The 12077-nt window shown below is 48.9% G+C and overlaps 1 protein-coding gene across 8 annotated transcripts in view; it reads right to left on the bottom strand.

Moving 5' to 3' along the window:
• Positions 1 to 11282, bottom strand: part of KCTD1 (potassium channel tetramerization domain containing 1) — a 52579-nt gene extending 41297 nt beyond the window's left edge. For 2 of the 8 annotated variants that reach the window (XR_014550882.1, XM_083624272.1), the window contains exon 1: positions 7680 to 9018. Coding sequence is in view for 1 of the 8 variants with exons in the window: in XM_083624272.1 (XP_083480398.1) it covers positions 7680 to 8918 (1239 nt within the window). In the remaining 7 variants the exon portion in view is untranslated. Of the gene's footprint in view, positions 1 to 7679; positions 9019 to 10043; positions 10444 to 10552 lie in introns of those variants that run through there. The other 6 variants (XM_083624276.1, XM_083624274.1, XM_083624277.1 and 3 more) reach the window with 4 other exon arrangements.
• Positions 11283 to 12077: the final 795 nt, after the last annotated feature.

Raw genomic sequence — 12077 nt, forward strand, 5'->3', positions numbered from 1 at the left:
GAAACAGAGGGCAAGTTGGATCTTTTACCGTTGACATTCTAGTTTCTCTCCAGAACATAGTGGTGCTGTTCGTATGCTATCGCAAGCATCATTCACACTTAGCTACCAGCTAATACATGTTGTGTGATTTACTGCAAACAATAAATAAAAACATGTCTCAATTACTCTTGCATAATGAAACACAAAATGATATAATGAATCTTCATAATATTTATCTGCTTGCTATATGAGGCTTAATATTAGCTGGTGCGATTTAATGGAGTTTTTAATCGATTAAAGGCTAGAAGCCAGAGGCTTCTCAGAAGAGACAGATGCAAAGAGGTTGAGAGAGAAGTAAAAATGGCTCAACAATTAATTACCAATTATTGCAAAAAGGTTTAATCATATGTATATACCAGCATAGTGCCTTATATTTTAGTACTGTAACAGCAGTTAAAGCTGACCCCTGTCACTGAACCAGTGCTGGTTACGGTAGTTCAGCATCAAGTCAAATCTTAGGTCTCAATCAGAGGTTTAATCATGATCACATCAGTTTCGCAACCAGATGGTAAATACAATCATTTGTCTAGTGCATGGGTAGCCACCATGGTGCCCTCCAGATACTGAACTACAACTCCCAACAGGTCCAGCCGGCATGGACAATGGTCAGGAGTGATAGGAGTTTAGTCTAACCTCTGGAGGGCACTATGTTCACAACCCCTGGTCTAGTGATAGTACACCATTTCTTTCAGTCCTTTAAAATTGCAAACCACCTTGGGTGCCTTGGGAAGGAAGATGGCACATAAGTGCAATGAATGAATAAGATATGGAGTATTTTAAAACAGCATGGCAAAATTCTCCTCATCACCTTGCCGTACCTTGTGTTACCCCTTCCCAACCTTCACTGGAGGGTTGTGGGATCTTTCTGGGCAGCATGGGCACTGCGGTGACAGAGGAAAATGCTGAGAAAATGGCCTTCCTCCCTTCTGCCAGTGGGATGTTCCATTGGGCTCTCTACTGAAGTTGCACAGAAGCAATGTTGGGGGTGTATGATAGTTGTTTCAAAAGTGCTCATATTTACATCTTTCTTTTTTAAAAAAACAAACAAACCCAATGTATCAAACCATTTTTAAAAGCCTTTTAAAAAACTGCAGCTGGACTACGCAAGTATTAGATACAGCAAACCAGCAGCTGGACTACGCAAGTATTAGATACAGCAACCCATTTTCCTTTAGAAAACCAGTGCCCAAAAGTCAGGGCTTATAACAGGCTGCCCTTAGGCATGTACTTTACAAGTTTCAGCAAATGACACTGAATCCAAATTGTACTGAAATCACTTCCCTAGAATTCACAACATATGGTCCATTAAGCAGTAACTGGCACACTGATATTTCAGAGCCACCTTCAATGCTTTCTTCATTTGAAGAGGGCAGGCAGGCGGGCGGGTGGGGTGGGGAGGGGATGCGCATGCTTCTGACACACCAAACAAGAAAGGGGGAAGAGAGAAGACAGGTCTTCCAAAGTGGCTGAAAAATCTACAACATAACTAATTAGGTTCCAACTTCTAACACAATAGTTGGTGTACTAGGGTCTATTATCAAGTTTATAGCTAAAGGCAGCAGACAATACAACCCTACATTCAATTTAATTACAGCCCATGGCTTTTGCAGCAGTGGCGCATTTCAAAGGGTTTAACCACTCATTTATTTCTAGCCCATACATAAAATAAGTCAGCTCACACTGTCATACAGATTCACCAATTAAAAATGAGCATTTTCTGATCTCTGGGTCTCTGCAAGGAGAACAGTGAGCAAAAAAAGAGCCCTTTTCAACAGCAAAAGCACAGAAGCTTCATTTAATAGGGAAAATGCTTTCAGGCACCTGCAATTCTAGTTTGTGCATTAGGACTTTGATGTTCATATACTGAGGGTAGTGAATTATTTAACTATCTGAGGAGAGGGGGTTTTTGGGAGGTGCTACTTCAGCTCTCCAGCCATAATTTTCTTGCCTCTCCTGATGGCACCCATGCAGACTGATCAAGTCTGGCCAAGACACAAAATATTCTCTGGCTCAGTTTTTAATGACTGTTGCATACAGACCACTCAGCTTGAAAACGTAAATGTTTTATTCAAGTATTGTGCAAAGAAATGGACTTAAGAGAGGCATCACATAGGTGAAATGACAAAAGGTTAACGAGGTAGGATATTACTCAGGCACTTGTTACCCCGAAAATATGGGAACTTCTTGCCTTCCTAACTAACATAAAATTCTGTATTAAAGTCAGCGGGTGGCATTCAAGTCTAGCCCTACTCAGATTAGACCCATTGAAATTAATGGGCATGATTAAATTAGGGTGATTAATTTCAGTGGGTCTACTTTGAGTAGGACTTAGTTGACTACAACCTGATGTGGTATAGTGATTTAAGAACATTGGACTAGGACCTGTGAGACCAGGATTCAAATCCTAAGTGGAAAAAATGGGTTGTAGGGCCAGAAAAGCTGGCATGAAAACTCATATAAAATCATGTGTCATGAGTTCATCTCACCCATGCTTCAGTTGCCTCCAGACTGAATTATTGTAATGCTCTCTACATGGGGTTGCATTTGAAACCCAGGAAGATGCAACTGGTCCAAAATCTGGAAGCTGGACTTTTGTCTGGCACTCTAAAGAACTTTGATATTATGTTAGTTCTAGCTTCCTATTTGCTTCTGAGCTTCACTCAAAATGACAGTATAGTCTCCAAAGCCCCAAACAAACACTTTCAAACTAGGTTAACTTAAAGAGTACTTAGTCTAATACCGGTGAGAACAAAAGTTCAAATTATTGTCAGAAACCTTGCACTTGGTGCAATCCTGGGAGAATTGATGAATGATATTTTCTGTGGTGACAACATGATTTTGGACTTCTCTCCCAACTGAAGTTCAACTGGTTCCCTCTTTGTGCATCTTTCACCAGAAATAGAAGATGCTTCTTATTCCACTGGTTTTCAATATGCAACACATACGTTTTATTGCTGCCAGATTTAATGTATAACATCTTTAACCCTTGCTACTTGTGGTTAGGCTCTTGCTTTGTTGGTTTCGTATTGCTTTTAGACATTGTTTGTTAACTGTGCTTATTATATTATATTACAATCATGTTGTTTGCCTCTCTTGGTAGAAAACCAGAAGATAAATATTAACAACTTAGGCTCAGGTGTCACAGCCATCTCAGCAGGTGGCAGCCACAGAAAAACAGCAACTTTGTGTGGACTTTCAGCTACATCAGCAAGCAACAAAGCAGGCATCACAATCTACTGTCAGGTGTGGGGTTCAGCTGATTTGACTTTTGATATGCCACTGACTAAAGCTGAATCCTGTCTATACTAGCGGATGTCTACAGTTGCTTCACCCCTGACACAGCTTAATGTCAGCACAGGGCAGCTGTCTCCCAGAGGCTACCATGGGCGGATGTGATTATGGTATGCTTATTTGCATTCAAATCATCTGACTATAAGAATGACTAATAGCATGTTTAAGAACAGGACATAAAACCCTTAGCTAGACAGTGCAAGGTGCTACTGTATGTCATTTTTAATAATTACTGTAATCGTTTGTCTTTCTTTATATTGAATTCCTTTGATATAGTGGTCTTGTCTTGAGCAATCTCCAGGTCCACAGTGATAAACAAATGAAGCTGAATAATTAACCCAAAGATATTCATTACCTCAGTCACACTGACTCTCCTTCCTTATATACACAACACAGCATGGTTAAGCCCTGGTCTCACTCTCTGACAACCCAGTCTTATGCTCTTTCTAACTGCAAAAGGACCAGCAGCTATGAATGAATAGTAATCCATGCAGTACCCTTTGTATCCAAATACATCTAAGCTACAACAGAAACATGCATCTCATGTTCCCATTACAGCCCTGACTAATGTCAATCTAGTCTCTTACGATAATTTCTAAACTTTAATAAGTAAACTCAAAAAGGACTGATTAGATACCTCTTAATAGCTGTTGCACTGCACTATTAGAGATCTTGATCATTTATGAAAAATGAATACACAAGTATGCAACAGACAATTTAAAAACCTCATTCATCAGTCCCAACTATGTTATTGCATCACTGTAGCGCTTCAGAAGCAAAAAGACTGAAGTCAAGGTCATGGAGGCTCAGCCATGTATGATTAAAATACTATAATGCCTCCTGTGTCTGCTACCTAAAGCGATAGCAGGATCAAAGGAACATTTAGCATGCCTTCTCCTCATTTCACTGCTGCATCCTACAATGCCCCTGTATCTCATACACTAAAAGATATCTCCATAGAACAAGAAAAGATATCTTAGTTTGAAAGAGAAAGGTGGATGTAGTAACAGTTATCAAAATCTTGAACTTGGCATTCCTGAAATACCAGTACATTTACATCTGGTAGCTACTGGCACATTAAGTTATCTGAATATGTTTATGTCAGTACTTTATGCAGCAAACGTAACTGAAATGTTTCCTGTGTCTAGCTGTGAACAAAAAGTCACCCACATTTTACATGTTTCCTCTGGATATTTCCAGTATTATACTGGTATACACAGAGTAAGTGTGGATAGACCCTTAATTACACATATGACCCAAGAAGTCATATGCACACACATATAAAACACACACATGCTTTCCTGTTCTCAAAGAGTGGTCTCAAACAGTTTCATTCAAAAGTTTTAGGCCTGACTAGATGAGAAGCCATCTGCAGAGCCAAGTATACCACTTTGAGCTCCATGGAGGAAGGGTAGGATAGAAGCATAACCAGCAGATATTCTATTCAATGAGCAAAGGAATGTACAACCTGAGCAATCCTTGCACAGTGTGTTTTCATTCGCAAAAGAGAACGGGAAGCCTTCATATGCAAATGTGGGGGTCACGCCCACTGTAGTATCATAGTGGTTGGTCACTGGATTCAAAGGAATATATATTTAATTTCATACATCAGAGCCTAGGCATACTTAAGTGTCAGGATGCCGATATTACAAATTATAAGAGCACCAAATATGTTCATCAAGTAACTCTAGGTGAAGCCTTAACTTTCTTGATTTCAGGGAGATCAATACTTTACCTCTAGTCTTCACCTAAAACTAGAGTGCACCATTTATTTTTAGACTCGTATTACTGGCAGCGTGTACATCTTTATAATACTGAGAGTCAATAAAACTATCAGTCTATGACCTTCAAGACCTTGAAGCTATCATGAAAGCAGCAATATTTGTCAGCCATGGAATTCAGTGGCATACCACTTGATGAAGTCAACTCAGTAATGACCTGGAAAGTCTATGTTTATAATTAAGCAATAACTATTGTGGGTCAAGTCATTTCCTCCAGATTAATGGCCAGCTACAACATTTGATGGCTCAAGGTAGTGCTTTGGGCTTATTCACCCAGCCATCCATTTCTTCAAACAACTCTATAACTTTATCATTATGGCTATTTTCATTTTAAGAGACAGCAGTGAAAGACTCTTAGAGCGCAACCCTAGCCATGTATGTTCAGAAGTAAGCCCTACTGAATTCATGTTTACACAGAAGTAAGTCCTACTGCTTACTCCCAGGTACATGGGGTTAGGATTGCAGACTAAATTTATTTTCCCATATTTCAAATGCTTTCAGGGCCAGCCATGAAAATAGGGGATGGGAATTCTGCAAGTGTTTGCAAAATAATAACTGCAGATAGAACGGTTAGTAGACAGAGCCTATTGAAATTGTTTCTTTTGCTTAAGAAAAAATCACACTCTTAATGCACAAAGCAAATGAAAATATTTATCCCCACCCCAGTCCTGTGTAGAAATGAGTGGACAGTCAATTACCCTACCTAATCCTAATCTAGAACACGCCCAAACACACATAAAATAGGGGATTACTATTAAAGTACATTTTAACATCTTCCAATCTCACTGAATGCTCATTTCTTGGGGGGGAAATATAAACACAGAAACAACAGATGTCTTTATTCTATCTACCGCATATACAACTTCATCAGCAGTCTGACTTTTCCTCTTATCTGAAATGTCTGATTTAGCAGTCAGCAGCACTTAAAATAACTACAAAAACTAAGTTCACCTTAGGTAAGCTTCTTACTTACGCAGTTCGGGGAACACAATTATAAATTATTGGTTAAAGGGGCTTTATAAATTATGTGGTAAAAGTGATTCGCAGCTTAACGAGCAGTTCCTCTTACTAACTGCAGTAACATACGGTGGTGAACTACTACACTTGCATACAAATATACTTCTTTTAAGATGGATTGTCTTTTTTTATTTCTTGCTCACAGACATGCAACATAAGAACACAACTCTGAAAGACGTTTTCAACCATCCATCCCAACTTTTGGTAATCTCATGCCGACTATATATAAGATGTAGTTTCTTTCATCAACAAGCTAGAATAAAAACATTATCCACACATCAGCAGATCTCTAGTCATTCACAGCCATAAGATACACGCAGCAGGAGACCGAAGTACAATACTCTACTCAAGTGGCCCCAAACTCCAAACAGTAAAGAGAGGTCACATGTATTTTACAGAAGACAGATGCTGATGCAGCCATTCACAAAAAGGCCCATTCTTCAATTAGCCTTCAGGCTGGCTGATTAGCTGGCAAACTCCTCTGAAAGGGTCAGTTTGTACAAAACTGGTATTTCCACTTTGGAAATTGCTCAGGCATGTCATATACCTGTACCCACAGAATAGAGCTCTTTCAAAGCTTAGACTGAATTCATTGTTAATGCTGGAGACCAGACCATCAGGAGGTTTAAGAGTCAATTGCAGCAGCTTGTAATAACATTGTTGACACAAATGTATTTTATAGGATGCTTTTTTTTACAGCGAGGATCCTTATATAGTGGCAATATGGGAAGTGATATAATATGTGATTAAGATCCAATTACTCATACAGTAACTGGTTTTCAAAAAAACCCACCTATGCCCCAATTTAACAAGGCAAAAGGAGTGGACACGTGAAATCAATTTTACGGAGTGGGGAGGTACTTCTGAAATCTGAAGCCTTCCAGCTCCCATTGCTGATGAGGACTTAAGCTACTTAGATTGTCAAGGATACGAACATTTAAACAAGGTCTCAGAACCTTTTAAAATTACTTTTGACTCACTTTCCGAAACTCTGATTTCACTTAGGTTCTCCAGCAGCTAAATTCTGTCCTTTGGTATATAGTGGATGGGGGCTGAATGTAATTTAAAAAATGCTTCTCCTCCAGATTTCCCTGATAGCATAGTAGAATGGGAAGGGACCCTGAGGGTCATCTAGTCCAACCCCCTGCAATGAAGGAATATGCAGCTGTCCAAACCTGCAACCTTGGTGTTGTCAGCACCGTGATCTAACCAACTGAGCTATCCAAGTCAGGACAGTTATTGACCCAAGCAGAGGTGGGGGAAACCAGGAAAGTTTTCCCCAAATCACCTCTCCTCCAGATTTCCCAGGGGCCAAAGCTAAAAGTCAGGACAGTTATTGTCTCAAGTTTCCAAACTTGCCCTAAGATAGCTTCCTTGGAGCTGCTGATGAAGATCTAAACTCTGGAGGAGGCTGCCTGCAGTGGGCTGCAACATGCACCAGCCTTATGGCCTGGAGTTCCCTGAAGCTGACAGGGGGAGTTGGGAAAAGGAAAAGGTGTGTATGGGGGGAGGGGGGATAAAGTTTTTTCTCTTCTTTTCTTTTTTTGTTACCTGTGTGGGGGAAACCATAGCAGGTGACATGACAGTGGGAGAGTTGGTGCTTCTGTGCCCATTGGCCTCGGGGATGAGGAGTGGCAAGGGGTCGTGTTTCACTGAGACCACCACCACGGACGCCGCCGCCGCGTCCAGGGGCTCGGCCGGCCTCAGGCAGAGTCTTTTGGGGGACGAGGAGGGGCCGCAGGCGTCGCCCCCCGCCGCGGCCCCGCCCCCCGCCGCGTACATCGCCTCATAGAGGGAGCGCTTGGCGGGAACCACGACGGCCGCCGCTTCGGCCTTGACGCCGGCGAGGTCGTCGCCGTCTTTGGGGAGGACGTAGGCGCCGTTGTTGGCGGGCGGCGGCGGCGGCGCGGCGCGGGCCCTGCCGTTGAGGTGGGCGTAGCAGCCCCCTCCGCCCGCCGCGGCGCCCGAGGGCAGCTTGGTGCCGATGCCGGCGATGCTGTTGAGGGTGGCGATGGAGACGGCGCCGATGCAGTGGTTGGTGTAGGTCTTGGAGAGCTTGGCGGCCTTGGAGAGCATCTGCATGCGGGTGCCCAGCAGGTTCTTGCCGATGGCCTTGTTCTCGTACCAGGTGACGTCGCCCTCGCTGCAGTGGTCCCGCGGGCGCTGGAAGAAGGCCTTGCAGAGCGGGTTGCGCTTGGCCAAGTACTTGACGAAGCTGGCGTAGGGGCAGAACTCCGTGCCCGTCTCGTACATGCGCGGCAGGTTCTCCTCGTCGCTGCTCTCGGCGCGCTTTTTGCTCCACGACGACGAGCGCGACTTGTGGTAAGGCCCCAGGGCCTTGAAGTAGACGAACTTGCGGCCGTCCTCGTCCATGGCCAGCCCGAAGGAGTCCTCCTCCAGCTCGCGCTGGTTCTCGCGCCCGCGCGTGCAGAAGTACATGCACGTCTCGAACCAGACCTTGTTGAGGAGCCCGAAGGGGCTCTGCGTGCTGAACACGCTGCAGGTGTACAGCTTGCGCAGGTCGGCGCGCGTGATGGCCTGCTTCTGCACCACCGGCCCGGCGCCCTGCTCCTCCAGCTTGCGGATGACGGCGGCCAGCGTCAGGTTGGCGGCGCGCAGCTCGGGGTCCTTGGTGAGGTCCAGGGTGCGGCAGTAAGGCGGCTCGTTGAGGTAGCGGTTGAGCGAGCTGCGGATGCTGATGAGCGACGACTTGGAGTACAGCTGCCCGCTCTTGGAGCGCGCCTCGGCGTAGAAGGAGCGCAGCACCCGGCACAGCGCCCCCTTGTCCATGGTCTCGAAGTCCGGGCTCTGCGCCTTCTCGCTCAGGTACTCGCGGAAGATGCGCACCGCGTAGCGGGTGGCCAGCCGCGTGTTCTCGCTCAGGCGGGCCCGCTCGGGGCGCTGCAGCAGCAGCTCCGCCTCCGGGTCCGAGTCGTCGGCGGGGCCCGCCGCGGGCGCCTGGCCGGCCAGGGAAGCGGCGGCGGAGGCGGCAGCGCCGCGGGCGCTCACGGGCACCGAGGGGGCGCCCCCCGCCGAAGCCCCGACGCCGCCGCTGCCGCCGCCGCCGCCAACTCCCCGGACGCCTCCCAGGCGGCCCCGGACGCCGCAGACGGCCGCGGCCGCCGCCGAGTCCAGCAGCACTCCGGTGCCCTGGTCCATACGGATGATATGGCCCGGCTCCTCCGAGGCGGCCCACTCCAGCCCCATCATCATCATCTCCTCCTCCTCCTCCTCCTCCTCCTCTTCCTCGTCGTCGTCCAGCAGCAGGATCCCTTCCTCGGCTCCCTCCTCGTCCCCCGTTATCTGCACCTCCTGGATCTCATCCTCGTCCTCCCCGTCCTCGTCCTCCCCAGCGCTGCAATAGTGGAGGGGCCGGTGGGGGCCGCCCCGGCCGGGCTGCCGGTCCCCCGCATTGTTCTCCCCGCCGCCACCTGCACCGCCGCCCCCTCCTCCTGCGCCGCCGCCGCCGCCGCCCCCGGTGCTCCAGTCTCCGCCGGCGCCGCCGCTGCCAGGCATTCTCGCCATATTGCCGTCTCCCTGCCAGTCCTCGGGCAGGGCGCATGCGCTATATTGGACCGCAGCGCTGGAGAGCTTTTGTGTTTAATGACCTTCAGCTACCGGGAGGCAAAGCTGGGCTCTTAAAGGGGCCGCGCGCTCCCAGTGGTTGTGCCTGATGTGCGAGGAATGGAGTGGGGAAGCCGGACTGGAGAGGAGGAGAGCACGGGGAAGAACGAGGGGGAGACCGACCGAGAGGGAGACTCGCCACCGAACAAGGCGCAGCAGCAGCAGCTTGGAAGCCTTCCATCGCCCAGCGTTGCGCTTCGCGCGAGGCGATCGCCATGCAAAGGGTTACTTTATATCGGCCCGTGCATGCACCCGGGAGAAGGGGAGGCTGGGACTGACAGATCCACTCACCCAGCCTCAGCGCGCGGTGCCAGCTGCTGTCCGCTAAGTGATGCCCGAAGAGCAGCCCGGCAGCCCCCACATTCTCATGGCTTACGCGGGGAAGGGGCGATTTACCCCACCACCACCACCACCACCCACTGGCGGTGCCCACTGGAGGGGTGGGGGTCAGAAGTAGGGAGGGGGAGCGCAGCTGCAGTAACAGCGGCAGGTGAGATCGGAGCGAGAAGGGGGGGGCAGCAGGCGGCTTTTCGCACAAGGCAGCTCCTCCCTACGGATTCCTGGCAGCCAAGCGCGGAAACGCGGCGGAGGCAGCAGCAGAAGAAGCAGCTTGGAGTTGACTCCGGTAGAGGAGAAACTTCTCGGATCGTCTGCACTTCTCGGCGGCTCTCCCTCCTTCCCACCCCTCCCTCTTCCTCTCCCCGGCCACCCCACCTACCACCCCCCCACCCCCACGCCGCCGCTCCATCCAAAAGGGGGAAGGGGGGGGGAGAGAGAAAGAGGCCACTCTGGCTGCATACCAGGCGCGTCGATCTCACGGCGAAGGCATCGAGCAGGCTCCTCCAGCCAGCCAGCCAGACACGTTAGGCTGCGGCTGGGATCGGAGAGGGCGAAGCTGGCGGGGAGGCAGCTGACTAGTCCGGAAAGAGCGAAAGCGAGCGAGAGAGAGACCGAGCAGGGGAGCCGGAGCGGGTCCCAGGAGTGCCCTTCGCCGCCGCCGCTGCAGATCTTAGGGGGGCGATGTGGGGAGCCTGCGAGTGGTGCCGGGCCGGCTGTGTACCAAAGAAGGAAGCCCGCTTGTTTCCTGCCTGGCGCTAATAAGCCGAAGGAAGCCAGCAGCGAGGAGCAGAGAGGAAGCCGCCAGGGCTAGTAAAACCCACACAGTCCGCAGCCAAGAGGCAAATCCAGAGCTATTCCCAGCCTGCGGGGACAGGCAGCTGCAACACTCGCGCGCTCACACACACACACACACACACACAGACAGAGAGAGAGAGAGAGAGAGAGAGAGAACAGGGGGGAGAGAGGGAGAGAGAGAAGGCACAGCCTAGCCCTGCAGAGCTCAGCCATCAACATTTCTCTTTCTCACATACACGCACAGATCCACCTCCCCCCCTTCTGGCTTCCCGCAATCCTCGAACCATTTGTAGGTTTTCCAGCAGGCATCTTTTCCTCTCCCTCTCTCTCTCCTCGCCGCTACCGCACCCCCGGGGCAATACGGGACTTTGCAAGCCCCGGCGCTGCCAAAAGCCGCCCTCAAGTTGAGTAGCCGCCGGAATCCCGTTACCGATTCACACGCACAGCCGCGCTACAGTTCATTTCCGCCTGCACTTCCAGCTGCCGCAAAGCCTTCCCTAACTTTAAGCGGTTGTTGCGCGGCAGCGGCGCCCTCGATCTTAAGCATTTTGCCGCTTTTATTTCAAAAAGAGAGGATGGGACGCGGGGCAGCGGGGGGAGGGGGGGGTTGGCAGTCGCGACACCCACTACGAAAGGGAGATGTTTCTAAGGCGGGTTTTAGCTAGGGGCGGCCAGATAGTTCTGGGCTGGGGGGGAAGAAGCACGTCTGAACTTGCCCAGGCGCTACACGCTGCTTTCTCGGGGAACACAAAGCAGGCGGCTCTCGCAAACTTGGCAGTGCCAAACTGACGCCACTGTGTCTTGGCATGGCACTCCTGTGAAGGGAACGAGTACGTTTTCTCTCTTTGCTCACCCACCTCTTTCAATATCGTGCTTTTACCCTGAACAAAATTCTGGGGAAATCTTGCTAAGCTACAGACAAGTCACAACCAGCCATCGCAACATCCCAGATATGATTCACAGATAAGGGCAGAGATGACAGTTTACTGTTGTCCTGATCCCTAAGAAAAAGAGCAGGGAGGTAATACGAAAGCACCAAAGTGCACGCCGGTTTTTTTGTTTTGTTTTTTAAGTGTGAAAGGCATTTCGGGAAAAACAGATAACAGTCACTCAAAGTGGTTCAAACCACAGTATTGTACGCCTGAAGTCTTCGTAATTCCAGCATATGGGATCCTGCTCTTTCTGACCCCC

This window comes from Podarcis filfolensis, assembly GCF_964270895.1.
Source record: "Podarcis filfolensis genome assembly, chromosome: 7".
Lineage (NCBI taxonomy): Eukaryota > Metazoa > Chordata > Lepidosauria > Squamata > Lacertidae > Podarcis > Podarcis filfolensis.